At 42.1% G+C, this 21,501-nt stretch overlaps 1 protein-coding gene across 4 annotated transcripts in view; it reads right to left on the bottom strand.

Moving 5' to 3' along the window:
• KIF13B (kinesin family member 13B) overlaps window positions 1–21,501 on the bottom strand; it is a 137,701-nt gene that overhangs the window by 22,384 nt on the left and 93,816 nt on the right. For all 4 annotated transcript variants that reach the window (XM_074582117.1, XM_074582120.1, XM_074582118.1 and 1 more), the window contains 12 exons: window positions 21,227–21,359; window positions 20,060–20,206; window positions 16,761–16,790; window positions 14,878–14,977; window positions 14,415–14,541; window positions 12,829–12,884; window positions 11,357–11,481; window positions 10,045–10,221; window positions 7,627–7,719; window positions 6,528–6,680; window positions 5,182–5,259; window positions 4,486–4,539 (listed from right to left, as the gene is read on the bottom strand). In XM_074582117.1, coding sequence (XP_074438218.1) covers window positions 4,486–4,539; window positions 5,182–5,259; window positions 6,528–6,680; window positions 7,627–7,719; window positions 10,045–10,221; window positions 11,357–11,481; window positions 12,829–12,884; window positions 14,415–14,541; window positions 14,878–14,977; window positions 16,761–16,790; window positions 20,060–20,206; window positions 21,227–21,359 — 1,273 coding nt within the window. The remainder of the gene's footprint in view (window positions 1–4,485; window positions 4,540–5,181; window positions 5,260–6,527; window positions 6,681–7,626; window positions 7,720–10,044; window positions 10,222–11,356; window positions 11,482–12,828; window positions 12,885–14,414; window positions 14,542–14,877; window positions 14,978–16,760; window positions 16,791–20,059; window positions 20,207–21,226; window positions 21,360–21,501) is intronic.

Here is a 21,501-nt window from a genome sequence, read left to right as displayed (position 1 = left end):
TGACTAAAAAATCGGGAGCAGGTAAGAAACAGAGCAAAACGTTTTAAAAATACTCATTCTGTACAGACAGAATGGCAAGATGTAGTGACTTTTTCCTTAGGATCTTTAGGAAATTTTTGCTTCAGCCTTTATATTATGGATGAGTACATTTTCTACATAATTTAACTTAATGTTTTGCCAAGTTAAATAAAATGCAGGTCCCAAGAACAGGAATTTGAGGAACTTGAGAAAAGGATTTGTCTGGCCACATACTTAAAGCATGTTGGGTTTTTAAATAACGCTTGCTTTGGAGGGAGTGGAAAGATCATCCTTTTAGACTGAAGCTCACGTCTGTTAGGGGGAAGAGGAGCCTCCATTCTGAGATGACAGCAAACCATCAAAAAGCAGGAAAATCAGGGCAACAGGTGGAGAAGCATTTGCAAAAGAAAATACTGAAGGCAACTAAAAGGGTCAACTGTCGTGTGAAGAATCTGCAGAGGCAAAAGGTTATTCACGAATGATTGATTTTACTAAACTGGATTGAAAGATAACCCACCTCAATCTCACAAAAAGAAAAAAAAGTTATAAGAATTATTAACTATATTAACTTGATGAAGTTCCCAAGTTTCACATATGCATGTTCTATAGCACTCTCGCATGATTGCTTTGTGCATTCACTAACTGAAACACTTGAAGTCTAAGCAACTGGTATTATTTAAATGCTGTGAATCTTTCCTCTATCAAGAAGGGTGGTGAGAGAAAGGAAGGAAGCTTGTAAATCATTTGCCCAGAGGAGCCATCACTTCATGAACATATTTGGTCTCTGCCAAGTGACCAAACAGAGGTCAAGTGACTTAATTTAACAAATCAAAAATAGCCACCGGAAGAATGCATCTCCCTTGATGTATTTTGATACAGAGCTGTTTATAAAGTCTTTTATTTCAAGAATACCCTCTCCTCCTTCTCCTCTGCCTTCCCTTCTTCCACACATCCTCCATGAAAAACACCAGGGAATTTATTTCAGGTCAGCACCAACACACACAAAATCTTTAGAGCAAATATGGGTGATCACTACCTAAGTTATCTGTAGGCTTTACCTGACAACAATTCTTTTCTTGAAGTTGACAGACCATTAAAATGCTGCCACTGGGTAAGAGAAATGAACAGTTCTTGTGTTTTATTATTTTAGCAGTTCAGAAAAGGCTTAGGAAAAGGTGACCATGTAGCACTTAAATCTAAGCATACAGCTGGGACAAAAGGCACTTGTTCTCATGAGCAGCGAGATTATTCAAATTGATCTACACGGTACCAATTGGGTGAAAAAACTCTGGTTCCCAGTAAAACCTGAAGGTTAAGTGGCACAATCGTGTCTTATGTGGTTTTTGGATAGAAGGCTTTTGAGCTACAAACTGCTGGACCTTTGGGAAAGGAGGGATGACTGCCCAAAGACAGAACGGCTATTGTGCTGACGTATTTTAAGAACAACTCATGAAATTTTTCATCGGTATGTGCTTATCGTCTGAAGACCACCTGTAAAAAGTCAGAGGTGCCTTCCATTCTTTGTGCATCTGATTCATCCAGTTTAAGTCCACTGAATTTTTAAACGTCTGCTGCAAGCACCCTGGAATGTGAAAATCCAGCTCGGTATCTTATATCACCACTAAGAGACTATACTCCTGCATCACCTGACACGTGCTCATGTGCAGGATGAAATAAAATCCATCTTGCTCTCCCGTAACCATATCTGTAGTGATAACAGGAGTAAAAATTGGCTTTTTCTCATTTAAGCAAGCAGATATAACTTCGAGGTGAGACCAAACGCAGTCCTGCTAACCTAATATGAAACATCCGCAAGACTGTCTTCTGAAGTAAATTTAGAAGGCATCTCCTTGCCTTCTCAGCCAGTTAGGTAGCTTCATCTTATGAGTTATTATTACAAAAAATCCCACTGGTGATTTAAATATTTCACACAAATGCATATCTCAGTGTGAGAGTCATCCTGCTCTTTAGAAGCTCCCTGGGGTGTCAATACGCAGAAATATTCTTCAATGTTTTTTTTTCAAAATGTGCCAAACTCACACCTCTGCTCCAGTCCTGGAGAGAAGGGCTCTTCTAGTTCTTCGCGGGGGTGTGACCCATCCACCTTTGTAGTAACAAAGATTCAACTACGGCTGCGAGATGAACCCGGGTCCTAATTCTGGAAACTTCTGATCTGCCTGTTTTAGTTGCACCAGCACCATCTTTACGTCTTATTCTAACTTGTTCAATATTCTTGGTTACAGGGGGATGAGTCCTGGCTATTCATAGCGCTGAAGAACGAAGCAGAGCCCACATTCCTAATTTTACCAGCACGAATGGAGCTTTACATAGTGGAGAGAGACTCAAGGGCCCTTTCCACAAAGCTCAAAATCCATGGTAAAGACAGCAGGAATGCAAGGAATAATAATGTTAACATTAGAGAGAAAAATGAAGCGATGGAATAAAAGTTAGGGAGAGGAATATTCTGCGATGTGTCGAGGGCTTCCACTGATACTAAAGTACGCCGGCTTGACAGATTAGTTCTCCACCCAATTCAGGAAGCCGTTACTATCCTGTGACCGATGTTTCTTACGATATAATAAACCACTTGCTTTAGCTTATTATAGTCACTTGTAAACAAAACCAAATTCCTGGTAAAAAAAAACGATTTATGACTGCTGGAGAAGACGACTTTTTCACTAAATTTCTCTGCATGTGACAAAGACATCTAAGTCATCTGAAACTCCGCACATCAAGCCATTCTCAGACCTTTATGCTAAAACAGATATCACAGGACTGACGTCACCAGTGCGCTTTAGGATGTCTGTGTGCTATAGGAACGTTTAAGCGGTTGTTTACCGTTTCATCGTGATTACAAACGCTTTCGTTCGTCTCCCTGTGGAAAACTGAACCAGAGATCCATTTGAAACCAGGAAATCCTAACAGGGGAGTTCACACCCCCCACGTCCTGAGGAACAAGTGCCTTGAAACGAAGCACGCTGCAAGCGAGGAGGGAAGCTACGCGATCTCAGCTCCACGGCGCGGCGGCGGAGTGTTTGTCAGCAGCGACATCAACCGCGGGCAAGAGCTGCAAAACCCCATGCAAACCACTGCCAGTTAACTCCAGGGAACCAAAGCCTGGTACAACTAAGGGGACCAACAAGTCATTCCTCCAAGAGTGTTAATATGACGCTAAGGATAAACATGTTTTCCATTGGCTCGGTATTATTTTAAAATTGTTCCTTCATAGAAATGAAGAGTTGTTAACGCTGAACTATCAGAAGCCATCAAGCCTGAGAGAGATTTGGAAGAAACTCTCAATGTTTATCTCATCTCCAGGCTGATGTACACATGACTAGCACATATTTCCTTCCTTTCATGTCTATCTTTTTTATTTTTTTTTAAGCTGAGATGGGGCCATTTCTGAAATAACTTCACAAATAACTTCGCCCTGTCCAAAAACCTGTGAGAAATGGCATTAAATACCTATAGCTCTGTAACAAACCGTAAGATGCACCCAAGAAGGAGAAACTTCTCTCATTTGTACCAGTTTCACACTGCATTAATGACAGGCTTTTCAATGGAAAAACACATTTGCCGTGTACTATGCAAATGAGACACCACCAGCAGCATCTTCAAAGCAGGAAGTAAAAGCGTTCAAGTGCGCAAAATGAACTTTATAGTGAGATAAAATTATTATCCCACTCATTAGGTGGACCTAATGCATTACCTCTGCTGGGACCTTTGGACTCTGAAACATGCAATGAGAGAAATTATTGAGGGGAAGGGAGGAGAAAAACAGAAATCATTAAGAACTCCGGTCTTTAATTTTCACTTTAAAAACCTACAACATTGAAACATCCCACAGTTCTCTCCAAACAGAAGTTGCTATAAGCACTTTATCACCTGCACGAATTTTAGCATTCTCTACATGGATGAGATGTAGCAGATTTAGCAACCTATGCTAGAGCACTACATCAAAATTCTATTATTCTGTGCAACTGCATTATGCATTAAAATGCCTTGTCACCACTAGATTCTCCCTTTTAAAATGACTACACGCTTGCTGGGCAGAATATCTATCAGGAGAAGACCTTTCAGTTTATCTAGGATTTGGAAAATAAGTTTCAATTTGATCTTTCACTTTTAAAGAAATACTTTTGATCTATACCGTTGTTTTTAAGGAGTGTAATGGGCTGAATTATCACCCACCACAAGCTTAGGACTGATGGTTTCCCTCTGAAGGTCAGAGACTCTCTTCACAAGCCCCTACTCTGTCCTAGAGGTGGACCTTACATATATACGAACTTCCATATGAACCCAAATTTGGCCCTTACCCAGAAGGTTTGCATCCACCCAGGTGAACGCTTTGGAAGAGCTCTGAAGCTTCACAGTGAGAGATTTCCCAGTTCTGTAACTGGTATAGTGTAGCGCCTGTACCCAACTTTTTGCTGCAGAAGATTTCCCAGGAGACCTTCAGATACTCACCCGGTTACTGCTCAGGTTATAGGGAAGTGATAAATCTTGGCGGCTTCCAGAAAGCTGAAACAGTTAATAGAATTATTTCTTAACAAAAACTTAAATAGCTAATAAATAAGCCTCTTGACAAACACAAGGAAGGGTGAAAAAACAGTTTTTCGGTTAAAACAGGACTGAAATCCAAGAGATGAAAGGTGAAATCCCGACTATTGACCTGGAAGGAGCCAAAATTTGACAAGTTTGATTACCCGTTCTATCAAAGGATTTCTCTCCAAATTTTGGACAACAGAATTCTCATCTTTCTTATGCACAACACTTACAAAGTTCAGTAAATACTTGTCATTTGCTTTCAGATCTTCTGAAGACAAAAAAAAAATAATCTTCAACTTGACAGATAAATGAAAAAACGCCCAGTGTTCAGAAAAAAAAAAATGCAGAAGTTCTTTTTACGTTGCTTTTTCAGATAGTCTGGATTTATGGGGGTGCTTTCAAGCATACTAGCCTATATGATGAAAGCTTGAATATGTGCAGATTTTGTCTCCTCTTAGCGATTTACATGCTCCCAAATAGCACAGACAAACAGAAGGGTCAAACAGAAGGAAATTTATTGCTACAGTTCATGACTCTGGCATCACAGGGACCTGCCACTGAAAGACCGGACCTGCTGCCCCCGATCTGCTGCAGATGCCAGCATGGGATACTCACCCGATTCACGTTGGGAGAGCTCAGGCTCCTGCGGCACAGTTTTCCTTTTCCCATTGCCTGCTCTTTTACAGCAACGTCCTGCCAATCACGGAAAAGCAAAACAAAGAAAATACGCACGTTTTGCAAGAATCTAAGCTCCAATCATCCCAGGATAGTGTTGTCTATACCAGAAAAATGTTCTTAAACAGCCTTCTTGCACAGGCTCCTGTCTGTAAAGTCTACTCTAATCTAAAACTTGCACGTAACATGGCTAGGAGCGGATAAACTTTAACAGCTAATATTTCACTGATTGGCACTCACAGGATTTTACAGCTAGTCCTGATTCTAGGAGATGACTGTTACAGACGCAAAGACTAAGACTCCCTTTCCTAGCTGAGCTCCTACTTTAATCCTTTAAACTAATTATATATGACAGGGAACTTGCTTGCAATACTTAGAGTGCATCACATTTCCCCATTAATTTATAGTGGGCAGGCACAGACTCAAGCTTGTTTTGCATAACTTTCTTTTGTGCTTGCATAATTTATATCCAGAAGAACAAATTTCAATAAATGTTTTTCTCTCTTTTCTTTCTCCTGGTAAACATATCAAGTTACAGTACTTAAGATTAACCCAATCAATGCCTTATTTATTGACAGAACGGGTTTGGTTACTTCAAGGTAGAATATGGGCAAAATGACAAGAATTCTCCTAGCAACTTCGGAAACTATTACTAAAGCCGAAGCAAAAGCTAATGCCACGCCAACTACTTGTTCTGAACCATAATTAGCAATGCAAAGTCTTACAAACTAACCAAACATCCCATAACAGGGAGGTTTGTCCTCTAGGACAAGAAGAAATGGCCTCAAGTTGCGCCAGGGGAGGTTTAGGTTGGATATTAGGAAAAAATTTTACACTGAAAAGGGTTATCAAGCATTGGAACAGGCTGCACAGGGCAGTGGGTGAGGCACCATCCCTGGAGGTATTTAAAAGACGGGCAGACGTAGTGCTTAGAGCTGGTTTAGTGATGGGTTTTGTTAGAGTTAGGCTGATGGTTGGACTCGATGATCTGAAAGGTCCCTTCCAACCCAGGCAATTCTACGATTCCACAATAGTGCATTTAATATAAAGCTCCCAGTCCCATCCATCCCCATCGCAGGTGGGTGAGGGAGAACATCTCTTCAAAGAGAGCTACATTTGCTTCTTTGGATGTTTGCCACAGGCACACTTTGTAAGGCTGAGGTGTGCCCCAAAGTGGTGGTTTAGGTCTCTTAGCCATTGTACGCGCTTCTGAGAACATTTACATTGCCATACACGGTTCTCAGTAAGCACATTCTCTGCTCTCTGCCACTGCCTTAAAAACAGACCTGGCGCAGACGATCCAAGGTGAGGATGTTCTCCACAGCCATCACACTCCGCAAGTACTTCTCAATATAAGCTTCAGAGTCAGCCGAAGCTGCATCTTCAACGTTTGCTGCCATTCTGGCTAGTGCCTCCCGCTCTTCAACTCCTTGGGCATCCTAGGAAGACAAAAAGAAATGACGTCCTTTTAAAATACAACAAAATCTCCCACATCAGTCCTGAAGAGAATGCATTTTTAAAACAAGCAGGGAAGATTCAAGGTTGTTTTCCCTCAAGCCCAGGGGCAGATTCAGACGTCTCGTTGGACACCTCTGAATATAAGCCTCGTTACATTGAAGGAACTCGTGCCATGCCAACTGCATGGGTGCTCCCACCACCGTCACAGACATCTCAAGCTGCACGTGGGTTATTGTTCTTTTGGATTTTGTTTTTGAGAGTCCACAGTGAGACATTGCCATTGATTAGCAAAAAGGCTGCACTCAGATATTTCGTAATTAAAAAGTGCTCCAACACATTTGGGGTGTTACCTATCCTGCGAGGAAAATAAAATTTCAAGTGACTTGCAAGAAAAAAACCAGAGCAGCGTTTTAAATGTTTCAACAGAGCGTGCTAAATACAGCAGAACATAAAAGCAGAGTCAGGCAGCAATCAGACTTCTGGCTCTTCATGTGTTAATGTTTTTACAAGTGCTCTGATAGAGCATCTGTTTGGAAGGAAAGGATTAGCATCTAACTGAGAACACGCTCAGGAATCAAGAGTTGCATAAAGACATTACTTAGAAAATCCGTATTTTTTATTTTTCACATATTCTCATGCTCCCTACGTAAGGCACTTCACCTACCCATCTTTACTCCCCTTTTTCTCTCTCTTTAAAACGTTTCTTCAAGGACCTGAGAAAATAGATGCTCACTCAACAAAACACACAGTGACACTGATAAGACATCGGTTGCTGCGAAGTCACAGCATGTAAAGGAATATGCTTAATCTTCTATAAGAGCCATAGTTTATGCTTGCAGAGGCAAGAGCCAGCATGCTCAAAATAAGGGAAAAATCAGAAAGTTAGAGGCTCTTAGCCAATTTCAGATACTCTGATTTCATATTCACCTCTGGAATATTTGAGACTATCTCAAAAGTGATACCACAGCCAGGAATAGAACTTCGGTGAGACATTCTTCGGAGGAAACTCTGTGCAAAACCCTGGGGGGAGGCAAAAAAAAAAAAACAAAAAGACATCAGAGGAAAATATTTCTTGCTTTAAGGAAAACATGGTTTAACATATTTCAACTGAAGTAAATATAGTTTACAATGAAAGAAATCCAAACCCTAAAGACTAGGCAATAAATACGTAAGAGTCAAAGATTTTAACTTGGAGAGAAATCATTTGCTTATCTGTATTTTGGATACAGAAAAAGGATTAACTTCATTGCAAGGTGACCACTTAACCAGCACGCAAAGCATTTGCTAGTTCTAGAGGTGGGTTTTCGTTTTTTTTTTTTTTTTTTTTTTTTTGCTAGAGCCCTAGGTGACTTGTCTTGAATATTGACAAGTACAGGCATTAAATTCTTGACCAAAGAGATCGTTATGAAGAATGATTTAAGGGGGCATGGTCATTGTTTATGCTGACTTGGCGCCTTGCGGGGTTAAGAACCGGACTGTTGAATTAATGCAGAGATGAGTCATTCAAAGATGCTGCTGAGACGAACACCCGGGAAAGGTTATTGACGAGGATTTTTAGAAACCTAGCAAGAAAGCCAAAGCTTCCGTGTCAAATAAAAGCAAAAAACATCATTCACTAAATCTGCAGAAAACAGAACTGATGAAGACTTAACACAACTGTAATTATTGGCACGCTCAATTTATCTATTGAATACACTCTTCCAGTCTACACGACAAAAAATTCACTGTTCCCTTCCTGAGAAAAAGCTTTTGCCTGATGGAAGCACCGAGAACTGTAGTTCTTCTGTTCCTAGCACTAAAAGCAGTTTAGAGTTGGCTACAGGGTTTCTGGGTGTGACCACACCTCTTCGGCTCTTGCTTCAGATTTTAACTACAGATGCGCAAACAGAATAACAATTCAGGCTTTCTGCTTTGTCATTATCACTGCTCGGGGAAGCTGGATTCCGAGGCAATGCTGAACAAACTCTTCCTCACCATCTTCCTCAAGAATTAAATGTTTTTCAGGACACGATGCTGCAAATGAAATGACAACCTTCTCCTTTCCATTTATCAAACTTCCTGCTCTCACCTGCACATTATTGTACGAGCACAAGCCAACTGGAAAACATAAAAGACCAAGAGTGATTAACTTTAACAAATTACAAAAGGGGACCTCGGCTCCAACTATCGCTAATTTATCTCTAAATATCTGTATGCATGAATAGAAATGGCTAGCAGTAACGTGTGAACACACTGTAAGAGTAGGGAAACACACAAGTTTCTCTTTCTAGCTTTTCCTGTGATTGGGGATAAAGCGCTTAGCAGTTAATACAAATAATACTGATTTCTATGATTCTATGAATCTCTCAGAGATGTCACTGAGCCTTTTAAAAAAAGCTGTATTACCATCCACAATATATAAGATACTATGAAAATTACTTGGCACCTTAAAGTCTCGATGCATGCCAATTCATAGAATCACAGAATGCTTTGGGTTGGAAGGGACCTTAAAGATCATCTAGTTCCACCCCCTGCCCTGGGCAGGGACACCTCCCACCAGCCCAGGTTGCTCCAAGCCCCGGCCAACCTGGCCTTGAACCCCTCCAGGGATGGGGCAGCCACAGCTTCTCTGGGCAACCTGGGCCAGGGGCTCACCCCCCTCACACCAAAGAATTTCTTCCCAATATCTCATCTCAATCTCCCCTCTTCCAGTGTAAAACCCTTCCCCCTCGTCCCATGGCTCCCCTCCCTGCTCCAGAGTCCCTCCCCAGCTTTCCTGGAGCCCCTTGAGGGACTGGCAGGGGCTGGAAGGTCTCCGCGGAGCCTTCTCTTCTCCAGGCTGAACCCCCCCAGCTCTCTCAGCCTGTCCTCCCAGCAGAGGGGCTCCAGCCCTCCCAGCATCTCCGGGGCCTCCTCTGGCCCCGCTCCAACAGCTCCGTGTCTCTCCTGTGCCGAGGCCCCAGCGCTGGAGGCAGCACTGCAGGGGGGTCTCCCCCGAGCGCAGCAGAGGGGCAGAATCCCCCCCTCGCCCTGCTGCCCACGCTGCTGGGGATGCAGCCCAGGCTGCGGGGGGGTTCTGGGCTGCCAGCGCACGGTGCCGGCTCCTGTGGAGCTTCTCACCCACCAGCACCCCCAAGTCCTTCTCCTCGGGGCTGCTCTCCAGCCATTCTCCTCCCAGCCTGAATTTGTGCTGGGGATTGCCCCAGCCCAGGTGCAGGACCTTGCACTTGGCCTTGTTAAGGGAGAGAGAAAGGTAGATACAAGAAAATAGTCATAGTTCGTATTGCACAAATCAGAGCCGTCCCCTCTTCAAGCAGTGACAGACATGGGGCAGAGTGAAAGCATGAAGGATTACAGAAGATATACCTGTCTGCCGTACACATTAACACAAATGCGCTTGCGTAACACTAATTGCATTTCTGCGGGATGGCTGAGCTGGACGGTGGCTCTCACAATAAGGTAAACTCTTTCGTCTGCTGCGGTTCCTTTACTGAGCTGGATACAGTCGTGGACTGTGGAATCCCATGAGGCTTCTGCTTTCACCTGCAAAGGAAAAAAATGTATCCTCTAATAAGCATAATTAGGTGTATAATTAACTGTAATTAATTAAGCATAATTAACAAAAATACATAATACATAAATTTTGAGAGTCAGCTTCTCCATTTCACTCCCTACGAAGAAAAATTCCTGCACTTCAGAAGAGGCCATTTAAAAATCAAGATTAGTTTGCCAAATGAAGACGTTGGGATTAAAAATGCCAACTTGCTCGAACTCTGGAACATTTCCTCTTGAAAAAAAAAGATCTTCGAATACCCAGGATCATTGCAAATAAATCATAAAATATGCAGAACCACAGGATTATTTGGCCTAATTTATTAAGCTAAACCAGAGAGCAACAGAGATTGCAGTGAAAATCTTCCATCACACCCCAGAAACTCTCCCGTCTGTATTTGAGAAATAACTTTGGTGAAACATTTCTAGCAATACAGCAAAAGATGGAATTTATCTTTTTAATTGTTAAAATATAAGTATTACAGAAGATTTAAAGGGTTTATCTTCAAGCCATAAGAAAAACTGCCTGGTAGCCATCTTTCCAGGCTTCAAAAACAAAATGGAACAAAAAAAATCTACCCAAACCATCAGGAGTAAAGCTCCTCTAAAAATATAAGTAAGTTTCAGAGTAAGGAGCAAAATTTCAAGGTAAAAAAAAATAAATCAGAGATTCTAAACTTAATAGCAAAAATTATCAACCAACAATTGTAAAGCTGTAAAACTATGAGCTATGTGGCAAAATGGAGTATAAGGAACGTAACGATGCAGAGGTAAATATGTTAATCGTACCAACAGTTACGATTGTTTGGTTTTTCAGCTGGGGGCTTCCGACCTTTAATTTGCTCAGGGGTTTTTTTTTGGTTTTGGTTTTTTTTTTAAACATGAACTCAGAATCTCCAGCTTTTGTAATGCCTGGATTTAGATGAAGGAAGATCCTTGAGTTTTATTATTTTTCAAATCGCGGTTATACTCCTAGCAATATTCCTTGAAAACACAAAGTCAGTCATATAAGAAACAAGCGTTGTATCCTTCGTATGCTGTCTTTGACGCATTATTTTCACATCTGCCTATATAAAGAGAACAATTAAGACGCCTAAACGACATACTGGTCTCCATCTCTGCTTACCTCACTATCGTGATGCTTCACAATCTGCAGTTCAAAGAACTCCTCCTCCTCTTCTGCAACAAGAGTAGCGTCCCATCCACCCGCTTCTGGGTCATCGAGGTTATCTTGGGAACTGAAGTCATCAGCTAGAAACAAAAGGGAATGCAGAAGGTGAGGAGACACAAAGCAAAACATCCACCAAGTCCTGAATTTACATTTTCGTCACTAACTTCCCGGCTTGGCTACCTACACTCTACCTACAAAAGAAAAGCTCCCCGCATTGTTCCACTTCAAAAAGAATCCCAATTTTATACAGAAAGCGTGCACCAAGGTTTGGGGACACAGACTCAAGTGTGCCGTATAAAGTCCTCTATTGTGCAGGGAATCTCCGCCAGTAGAAAACACCCCCTTCCTTGCCCACAGGTATGTTTTCAGCTCTACTGCTCGACCATACTGAGCACATCGCTCATTTGGCACTAGTTAGGTGTTCTGCTTTTTTAAAAATGAAGATAAGCTGTTGGTTGAGCAAGTGAAAATACAGTACTTTTAGATCATGATTAAACGAATCCTTAATCTGGATTTTGAGAAGAAGCTCAACCCGTTCTGGCTCGAGTCCCTCACCATGAATGAATTATTAACCTGCCCCCCTCTGAGGCCATTTGATGCACCAACGTGCTTTGGGAGGTGAGCAAACCATCAATGTAAACAGCATTGCAGCAAAGACCTCCTCACAGCCGGCAGAATGTCACCACTCTCACCTGATGCTTCTAATCCAAGTGTTAACCCTCTTTTAAACATCTTAACAAGGACTTGTTGAACTCATTAGGCACCGTTGGCTCCCTGGACTACTCTGGGGTTTCCCTCTTTCTTGTCAGATTCTTCTACCAAAGATGGGAAATTGAAGCCAAATACATTGTTCAAACTGGATCTTGTGTTGGGATGCACTGAAACATACGTTGTTTACAGAAACACACAGAATCACACTCTGTAAAACTAACTTGAGCTTATCATGCCAGGTTTTTTTGATATTCAGACGTGTTGTGGTTTAGGCTGGGCTGGCCGCTAGGACAAGACGTTATTACCAGTGACTTCACATTTTCTTCTAACTCACCGGTAAAGAAATTAGAGGATATAAATCAGTGCTATATCCTTGTGAGACTTCTGAAAAAAATTCCCAACAACAATTTTTTCTTTACGCTGGCTTTTGCTGTTCACTCCCTTAGGTGCACTCATTTTACTATTTCTATTTTACTTATTTTTATTTTTACTTATTTTACTTATGGGATTAGTAAAACCTATGGCTCCTTCCATATATAATGCTGTGCGTTTTGAAACGTTAAACAATACGTTTAAGTGAAAAATGTGCACTCTCCAATTAATCCACCTGCCATTCCGGGCCATTTCTTCATTATATTAGCTCGCTTAAATTCTATAATGTCATCGCTTGTACAAAGTTTGTTTCAATGTACTCTGTCATTTTAAGAACCACTTACCATTCAAGTCAAGGAAAATAACAGGAATGTGCGTTTCCATACCAGGCACAGGAGTCCTAAAAAGCAAGACAGGGACAATGGCGGCATTTAAAGTACGGCCCATTTACCCAGCACACGTACCTTGCGACACAAGCCCGCAGTACATCACATTCAGTACAACTGCGATTTTAAGCCAGACCACTGATAACCTTGGCAAACAGCTTCATTTTAATTTACTGTTGCAGAATCGGAGAGGTTCAACTAAATTGGCCTTTCTTTTATACCAGCTCTCTTAAAATTATTACATTCTTTGACCTCCGCTTTCAGAAATGTTTTCTCCCTCTGAAATGCTAATAGCAAAATTAAGTTTATTTACTCTGACACCCACATTTATTAAATGCAAACCCCTCTGCATTAGTGATGGCAGCGAAGGCAGCAGAGTGAGAATCACAAAATCCGGTGTCAAAGTTTTTAAACTAACATTCATGCTGCCACACTACACAGTTATTACTCTTGCTTACAAAACACACGTATTTAAGAGTCAAAGCTCCCATTTAAGGCATCTTTCATACCATGGAAGGGGTAACACAGGTGGTGTTTTGGTTTTAAAAAGGAATATTCCGCGGCTACACAACATTAATAAGGTACTAAAAATGTAACAAGAAGCACAAAAGACTTCGAGACTCCTTGTTGCGATCTTAGCTGTGAAAGAGGGCTGTGGCCATCTCATGACGAACTTGGACTTGAACTTCACGGCGAACAAGAGCAGGCTGGAGTCTTACATGATCTATAGGTGCCTTAATCACACTAAACATTTCCTCTGGTGCAAACGTGTTCAAACCAGGTTCTTCCTCAAGTAAGTTTCCTGCAGCTCCACTGGTTTCAAACCTAGCCAAACACTTTGACGGGCAAGTTGCCGTGTTTCCAACAAGCATTCGCCATTTTTGTGTTTCAGAAGTACTGGCTTTAACAAACTTCAGCTCAAAACTCCACGACACTCAATTCTATCCATAAATACTGCTAGAGGTTTGCTCAGAAAAAAAATTCAGACAGTTGAAAGCGACTGAAGGCAAGAGGTTTGAAGTGAAACAACTTTGCTTCCTTATCTGCAGTTGTTACTCCCAGCGGCTACAGGACGGCCATCTCAGTCTAGCGTAGTCTACTATTTTTAATGTTTAGAAAATTACACGTAACACTTGCTGACTAAACAGACTTTGCGCTCAAACCAGGAGCACAACAAAATGCTCCTGTAGATGCAGTTTTATTATGACGGAGCAGCCTTTTAAGTGAATGAACTAGGTAATTAACATATTAGCTAATTTTTTTAAATGGTAAGTGCAGTGGTAATAAATATTGATTCCGTTTTTTGAGAAGGTCATAATTACACTCTGATCAATAATAGCATCGTTTACTAAATAGCATTTCTGAATTTCAGATACACAGCCTAATAAAATAATTTTAGCAAGAGGCCTAATTGTAACGACTTTGCTCATACAGTGTACAGAGGGCAGAATAAGGAAAGCAAAAAAATGGCAACAATCCAAGCCAGGAACAGGCCATGCATCATTTTTACATTCGTTCTTGCGTATGGCAATGTATGTTCCTACCACTCCGCTGGAGCTCCAGGGATGCCACTGCCAGCAGAAGGAACCATGACGGCATTCCTTTCTTCAGTGAGCGTTAGCCTCATCTCTAAAAGCTGTGCCTCCCGATCTGCATCATCTTCTGTTTTATCTGGGGAAGCAGGATGTCAGTCAGGACAACGGAAAGCATTTCTTACTCACTGCCTTTATCACGCGTGGATGATCTTATACCATGCATAATAGAGTAAAACCCACTCGACTCAGAAATTCAGCGCACAAAGAAGAAACACACCGTACACAAGAATGGTGAACAATTTTATATAGGCTTCTCTAACTTTATTTTCACTGAAAGCAAATTACTGGTGAGCTCCAAGAGTCAACTCTCCATTAACTTCCTGTCTAAATTTTACAATACATTAAGATAAGAAGCGTGTGCGCATGTGTCTCAAGCTATCTCTATTGTTACCTTTAATAGTATTTTGCTTACCAGGCTTCCCAACCAATTTTTGCAATTGCTGATCAAGATACTCCTGACGCTTCGTTAAGGCACACAGCCACTTCCGACGGAGCCTCTCCAAATCCCTATCCTGTAAAGAGGAAAGCAGTCATGTTAAATATCGATCCAGGAAAGCCAAGGTTTCCTATTTGTGACTTACACATTTCCTCAACCCTTCTGCTCATCCTGTGCCCAAGAAGCAGATAAGACAGACAGAGCAGACCTCCAAAAAAATCACTTCGCTCTTGTCAGGACGACTTAAACAGAAACTCAGAAGAGCTGAGGTTAGAAGGGACCTCCAGAGATTGTAGAGTCCCACCCTGCTCTGTGCCCAAAAGCAGGGTCAACCACGGCAGCTTGCTCAGGGCTATGTCCAGTTGGGATTGGACTATCTCCAAGAATGGAAACTCCACAAAAAAGAAAAAAAAAAGAAGAAAAAAAAAAGGTTTCTTATGCAAAGTGGAGACTCATTGCCTCTTGTCCGTTCACTGGATACCACTGAGAAGAGCCTGGCTCTGTTTTCTTTACCCCTTCCCATTTACACACATTGACAACATCCCACCCGAGCCTTTTCTTCTCGAGGCAAACCAACCCCAGTTCTCTTAGCCTTTCTTCTAGTTGTTATTCTGTACCACCCAGCTGAACAAACTTCACTTTATAGATCTTCTTTGCCCCTGAACTACCCTAAAACTCACTAACCACGACCTTGTGGCAAAGGTGGAAACCCCAGTCCTTATCCATGCCACACCACTCACACGCTGTGTTTTGCAGCCTCCTATTAGGAATCCATCCCCACTCCGCATCGTGCCACTGTCCCCAGTTACGGAATGCGCAACTGAGCCTTTAAAAATACTTTTTCTTAAGTGCTCGTGTCCCTTCAAAAAAACCACTTCAGTATCCTTAAGAACATTCTACACCGTTTGTCTCTGGTGTAGAAATGCTCAGAAATGATGAACGATACTTTACACGCAGCATGTTGGGTGCCACAACGATGAGCTATCAGCTCTGGGATGCCTTCAGGCAAGCCTCTTCGATGGCAACGGCAGCTCAGATTCATTCCACATAAAACTATAACAAATACTTTGTCAAGAAAAATGGGTGGATGCAAGACTATAAACCACAGTTGCACTGCTGACCCGCAGAGCCCTAACAAGTATGCCGGAATCTGCCAGAGAGCATTAAACCTAAATCTTTGGTTGCTCACATTATAAAAAAGTTGAGATCTATAATGACGACGATGTGCTTTTGTTAAAGGTATTCAAGAAGATGATGAAAAACATATCACAGATATTGTACTTCATCAGCTCCCCTTTGAGGCTCACGTTACTGTGACGTTACGTCCATTTTTAAAAAAACAGTGTGCTGATTTCAGTAGTTTTATCACTGCCACACACTGTCTTAGGGCTCCAGGAAGAGAATCCCCTTTGCTTGCCCAAGGGTCGATCACTCTGCAGGGTACTCCAGCTCCCACAAGCATAGCACATTTGTAATATGGAATGGCATGAAGCAAGTATTTTGACTGTACCTTCAACACTGCCATGCCTACTCTTGTTTCTAATGAGGACAATCTCAATTTTGCCATAGTTGGGCAAGAAGGAAGATTCCTTCCCCCAAAACACCAAAGACGAAAAACGATTGGATCTTGTTTGAAAATACACATTGAGGCACCTTGTTCTTTGCCTTCCGCCTCTCCACTTCACCGTATGGCTTTGTAGCATAACAATCTATGCGATTCTTAAGCTTTTAGTCTCTTCAGAAGTCAGGCTTTCTATCTATCCAACCAGTACAGCAAATATAACGTGCTGTTCCTCCTCTAATATGTTTCAATCTGAAAACATCTGAGTTTGTAAAAAGAGAGAATTCAAAATTTTTACCTGATAACTGTCCATTTCATCCTCTTCTTCCTAGGCCAAAACATGCAAACACACGTAATTAATTTTTTTTCATAGCAGGAAACACACTGAATGCAACAGATGTAGCTATTTTAAGCAATATTAGCAGCCTTACATAAAAGTCTGAGCTTAGCAACGGTATCATCGTAGAATTAAAACACACTGACATCCCCAAGATTTGCTGCTATCAGCTCATATAGACACAAACTAGAACAATCCAAGAATTATCATGGAAAAATTTCACAGAAACACAGCTACGAGAAGTCTTTATAATTGGAAGCAAGTGGAATACTTAAATTGCCCTAGGAAAGAGAGAGGAGTTATAGTGAAACAACTTGAAACGCTTTGATCCTGGGCAGTAAAGAAAAATGTGCTGTTTTACCTGTAAGAGTGAAGTAGGAATGTTACAGCAAGCGCTGAAAAATCAAAGTCTGGCATAAAGGATCCGAGGTAAGCTTGCTGGAGCATTTAGAGGAGAAAAACCATAACCACCTAGGCCAACAGTTGGGGAGTTAGAATAACTCTGTCTCCCACACCAGGAGTTGCGATGCAGACCTTTGACCTTTCAAATTCCGTTAGTTTCTGCTGGGAGACACCACCTTTCATTCGCGACAGGCATCACAAGCAGAGCCACTTACAAGGAGCAGAAGCGGAGCTGCCACTCCTGCACAGTGAATGGAAAAGCAATGAGGCCTCCAGCCCTCACCGAGTTACCACTTACCTATTTAAGTAATAACAAGCCACTGGAGTCTACTTTTGTATCTTCAAAATGAAAGCAGAAAACTTAGCTAAGCTAAAATTAAAAAGCCATAGAGAAGTTCAACGTCTTTAGAAAATCTTTCACATTCCACTGACAGTGATTTACTTGAGACAGAGAAATGCGATCAAGGGGACTAAAAATCCAGGTGTTCAAGTCAGGAAGCTATTGTAAGGACTAATAAAACATGGTTTTCAATAGCCCTTACCCACGTGGGTTATCAGCGTCAGACACAACCCACTAGTCTCTCTCTCAAGTGGAGCTTAAATCTTTCTCCTTGAGAGAACACTGGATTTTGGGGATTGCCAGCTCTGTCAGGTATGGCTGAAATTGGTCAACAGATGAGAAATTCCCTGAGGAAGAGACAGGGTGAGACAAACCAAACGCCCACCTGGGAGTTATTCCCTTATGAAACAGGCTGAACGGGGCATGTGTATGTTGTGGGTGTGTAACAGCTTTCACATAAAGTTTGCAAGAATCGATCATTCTGTCTCAGGAGAGAAGAGTCACTTATGAAACTCGCTCCGTGCAGGAGAAGGACAGAAACAAAAGTTTACTTGTGCTACAGGACGTGGGTATCGGGGGCTGCTGTGATGAAGGGCAGGTAGACTTAAGGCCAAGTGCCGGGTCCTGCATTTCGGTCACAACAACCCCAAGCAGCGCTACAGGCTTGGGGCAGAGTGGCTGGAAAGCTGCCCGGCAGAAAAGGACCTGGGGGTGCTGGTGGACGGCCAGCTTCACACGAGCCAGCAGTGTGCCCAGGTGGCCAAGAAGGCCAACAGCATTCTGGCTTGTATCAGGAACAGCGTGGCCAGCAGGAGCAGGGAAGTGATGGTGCCTCTGTACTCGGCACTGGTGAGGCCTCACCTCAAGTGCTGTGTTCAGGTCTGGGTCCCTCTGTACAAGAGGGACATTGAGGTGCTGGAGCGTGTCCAGAGGAGAGCTACCAGGCTGGTGAGGGGTCTGGAGACCAGGGCATGTGAGGAGAGGCTGAGGGAGCTGGGCATGTTTAGCTTGGAGAAGAGGAGGCTGAGGGGAGACCTCATTGCCCTCTACAACTCCCTGAAAGGAGGGTGCAGAGAGGTGGGTGTTGGCCTCTTCTCCCAGGGGAATAATGACAGGACCAGAGGAAATGGTCTGAAGCTGCGGCAGGGGAGGTTTAGGTTAGACATTAGGAGGAATTCCTTTACTGAAAGAGTGGTCAGGCACTGGAACAGCCTGCCCAGGGAGGTGGTCGAGTCACCATCCCTGGAGGTATTTAAGAAACGTCTAGATGTGGCACTTCAGGGCATGCTCTAGTGACAGAGACTGTAGGGGTTTTTTTGGTGTGTGTATGGTTGGACTCGATGATCTCAAAGGTCCTTTCCAACCACGAAGATTCTATCATTCTAGACAGCTCGCAGGCACAGTCACTACCAGTAGCATAATGGGGAATAAAAGCAATAATCCACCTTGGATGCTGCGGAAAAGTGACATCTCTGCAAAGGTGGAAAAAATTCCCCTTTCTGTGCTCCTGACACGAGGGGCAAGGGATCGCTGAGGTTAGGAGACAACACACAACCCAACTGCTTCAGACCGCACAAAGGGAAAAACAATACTGATTAAGCAAAAAAAGGGAGGCAGACACACATTGAATCATACTCTGTCAACAGGATAAACATTATGGAAAGCTGGGAGATGTCCCAAAAACTACTTGACATTTAGTTGGCCTTGTCTCAAGCAGGGCAGCTAATCAAGGAAGTCGAGAGACTTGCTCGTTCTGTTGCACCAGATTTTGGCTTGCTAACGCAGAGGAGTGACTGAATTTTAATTTAGCTGTTGGCGGGGGGGGAAGTCAAACTGCACTGGAAAGTGATAGAAGCATCTCAGAAAGACAATCCCTAAAGATAGATCTATATTACTTGCACTTTAAGATGAGATGCAGCACTTCTGAAGTTGTCAAATAACTGGCCCACACATACTATGGGCCAACAACTCATATAATTCTAACACTTGTAACTCAACACTATCTGAATATATGTTCCATTGATTTATTTCAGTTTGGCTACTTCCTTAAAATTTCTCCCGTATCTAATATTTGAAGTGAAATCTACCGGAGAGACTCAAATTTTAGAAACTTTGGCATTTTCTTTTCTTCTTTGAATGGTGCGTTAAGGCTGTGCTGCTTTTAAGGATAGGAAAAAAAACAAACCCCAAACCAGAAGAGAGACAGAAGGTAATCTTACAAATATTATTTTTTCCATAGAAAATGTTTTTTGAATAAGAGGAAGATGTTCCACAACACTTTCTGAAAAATATAACTATCTTGAATAATTGCTAAAACCACCACCAAAGTAATTCTGACGCTTCTTCTTGACATTACTTTATACATTTAAGAAGTAGGTTCAAAAAATATCCCCCCAAAACAAACTAAAACTTGAAATGAACAGAGTTGCCTCCAACTGCAACAAACTTAGGACATCACTTTATGCTTTTACATGTCTTGGAAGTAGCCACAGCTGACAAGAAATATTCCGACCCTTACCTGATAATTTTCAGGTACTTTTTGTGACTTGACTTGTTTTATTTGAACACAGCCAATGCCGATAGATAATATTGATTCCTCCATCAGTGGCAAGGTCCCAGATTCCTGCACAGATCTCACTTCAACCTGAATTCGTCGAGATTGCCCCTGCCCAACAGAACAATTTGAAATACTTGGAGAAAAAAAAAAAAAAAAGACTGTAAAATGCTGAAAGCTTAGTGACAGAGAGACCTCTACTGGCTGTCACTGGAAAGCAACGGTGTGTGTTTATTTTGTGAAGAACAAAGTGGTGAGTACTGCAGTCTCAGCCACCCCTTCTGTTGCAAGGATTTACGTATTTACAGAAAAAAAAGTTCAGCATTTAGCAACTCCCCAGTTTACTTTTCTGGAGGGTTTTCAAAACATACACTTATAGGATTTTATTTTTAATACTTCTGAAGGCGAAAAATAGGATCTCTTCCCCACCTACAAAAGAGGAAAGAAAATAGTCTAATTTGACGAGCTACTGGAATTTCAGTGAACTTTTCTTGACTCTGGTCTCCTTGACTGAACATTCATACCCACGGATGTGATCAATGCAGCAAAGTAACTGTTCTTCAGTAAAACCCGTAGGGAAAAAATAAGTAAATAATAATAAAAAAAATTAAAAAAAAAAAAATCAAAGGAGTTGGGGAGTTCAGAGATGCAGCCTGTATCTAACTTCTACTAATTCCTAGTGTTCTCTGAGCAATAGCTTATCATTTAAAAATGTTAACTACTCCGTTAAGCATTAACAATTTAATGCGTGTAGAACTCAAAGAACAAAGGAGTGGCTGGCTGGAAGGATCACATAAAGGGGAACTCTGGACCTCTTTAAAAAATAATTAATTTCAGTCGAGACTGATGTCCTTTCTACCAGGCGCTATCACAGCGCAGGGAAAAGAACAGAGGACAGAGATTACAGGTGAGCTTTGATCACCTTTACATCCCAGCTTCTGCACGCTGGCAGCGTCACAAAACACAGAGGGACTCCACGTTCTTCCGCTTTATGTCTGCTTTACGCAAGATCATATTTTGTGTCTAAGCTTGACAGTTCCTTGGACACCATCCCTTTACCATACAAAACAGAAGCTTCTTAGCTTTCCACAGGCTCTTCTCCCAGCTGAAACCCTGCACGTGCCACCTTACCTGTCTGAGCTGGAAGATGCCCCCCGTGCACACGTCCTTGGCAGGAGTCACCTCAACTGGGCAGTATTCCCCATTCTCATTCAGCTCTAGAATTTGAACCCAGAGTTCCACTTTTCGGGTTACTTCACTCCACCTGCAAAACACGTCAAAAACATCTTTTTTGTCTTTTCCCTTTTTTGTTTTTTTCCCCCCAAAAGGAAGAAAACCCAAAGCACTAGCTCAGACTGCAGACTGAAGAAGCAAATGAACACTTCAACAGGTGCGCCACGTGTGAC

The sequence above is a fragment of the Larus michahellis genome, chromosome 3 (assembly GCF_964199755.1).
Source record: "Larus michahellis chromosome 3, bLarMic1.1, whole genome shotgun sequence".
Lineage (NCBI taxonomy): Eukaryota > Metazoa > Chordata > Aves > Charadriiformes > Laridae > Larus > Larus michahellis.
Note: the sequence above shows the minus strand (reverse complement) of the source record. Positions and strands in the feature narration are given on the sequence as shown.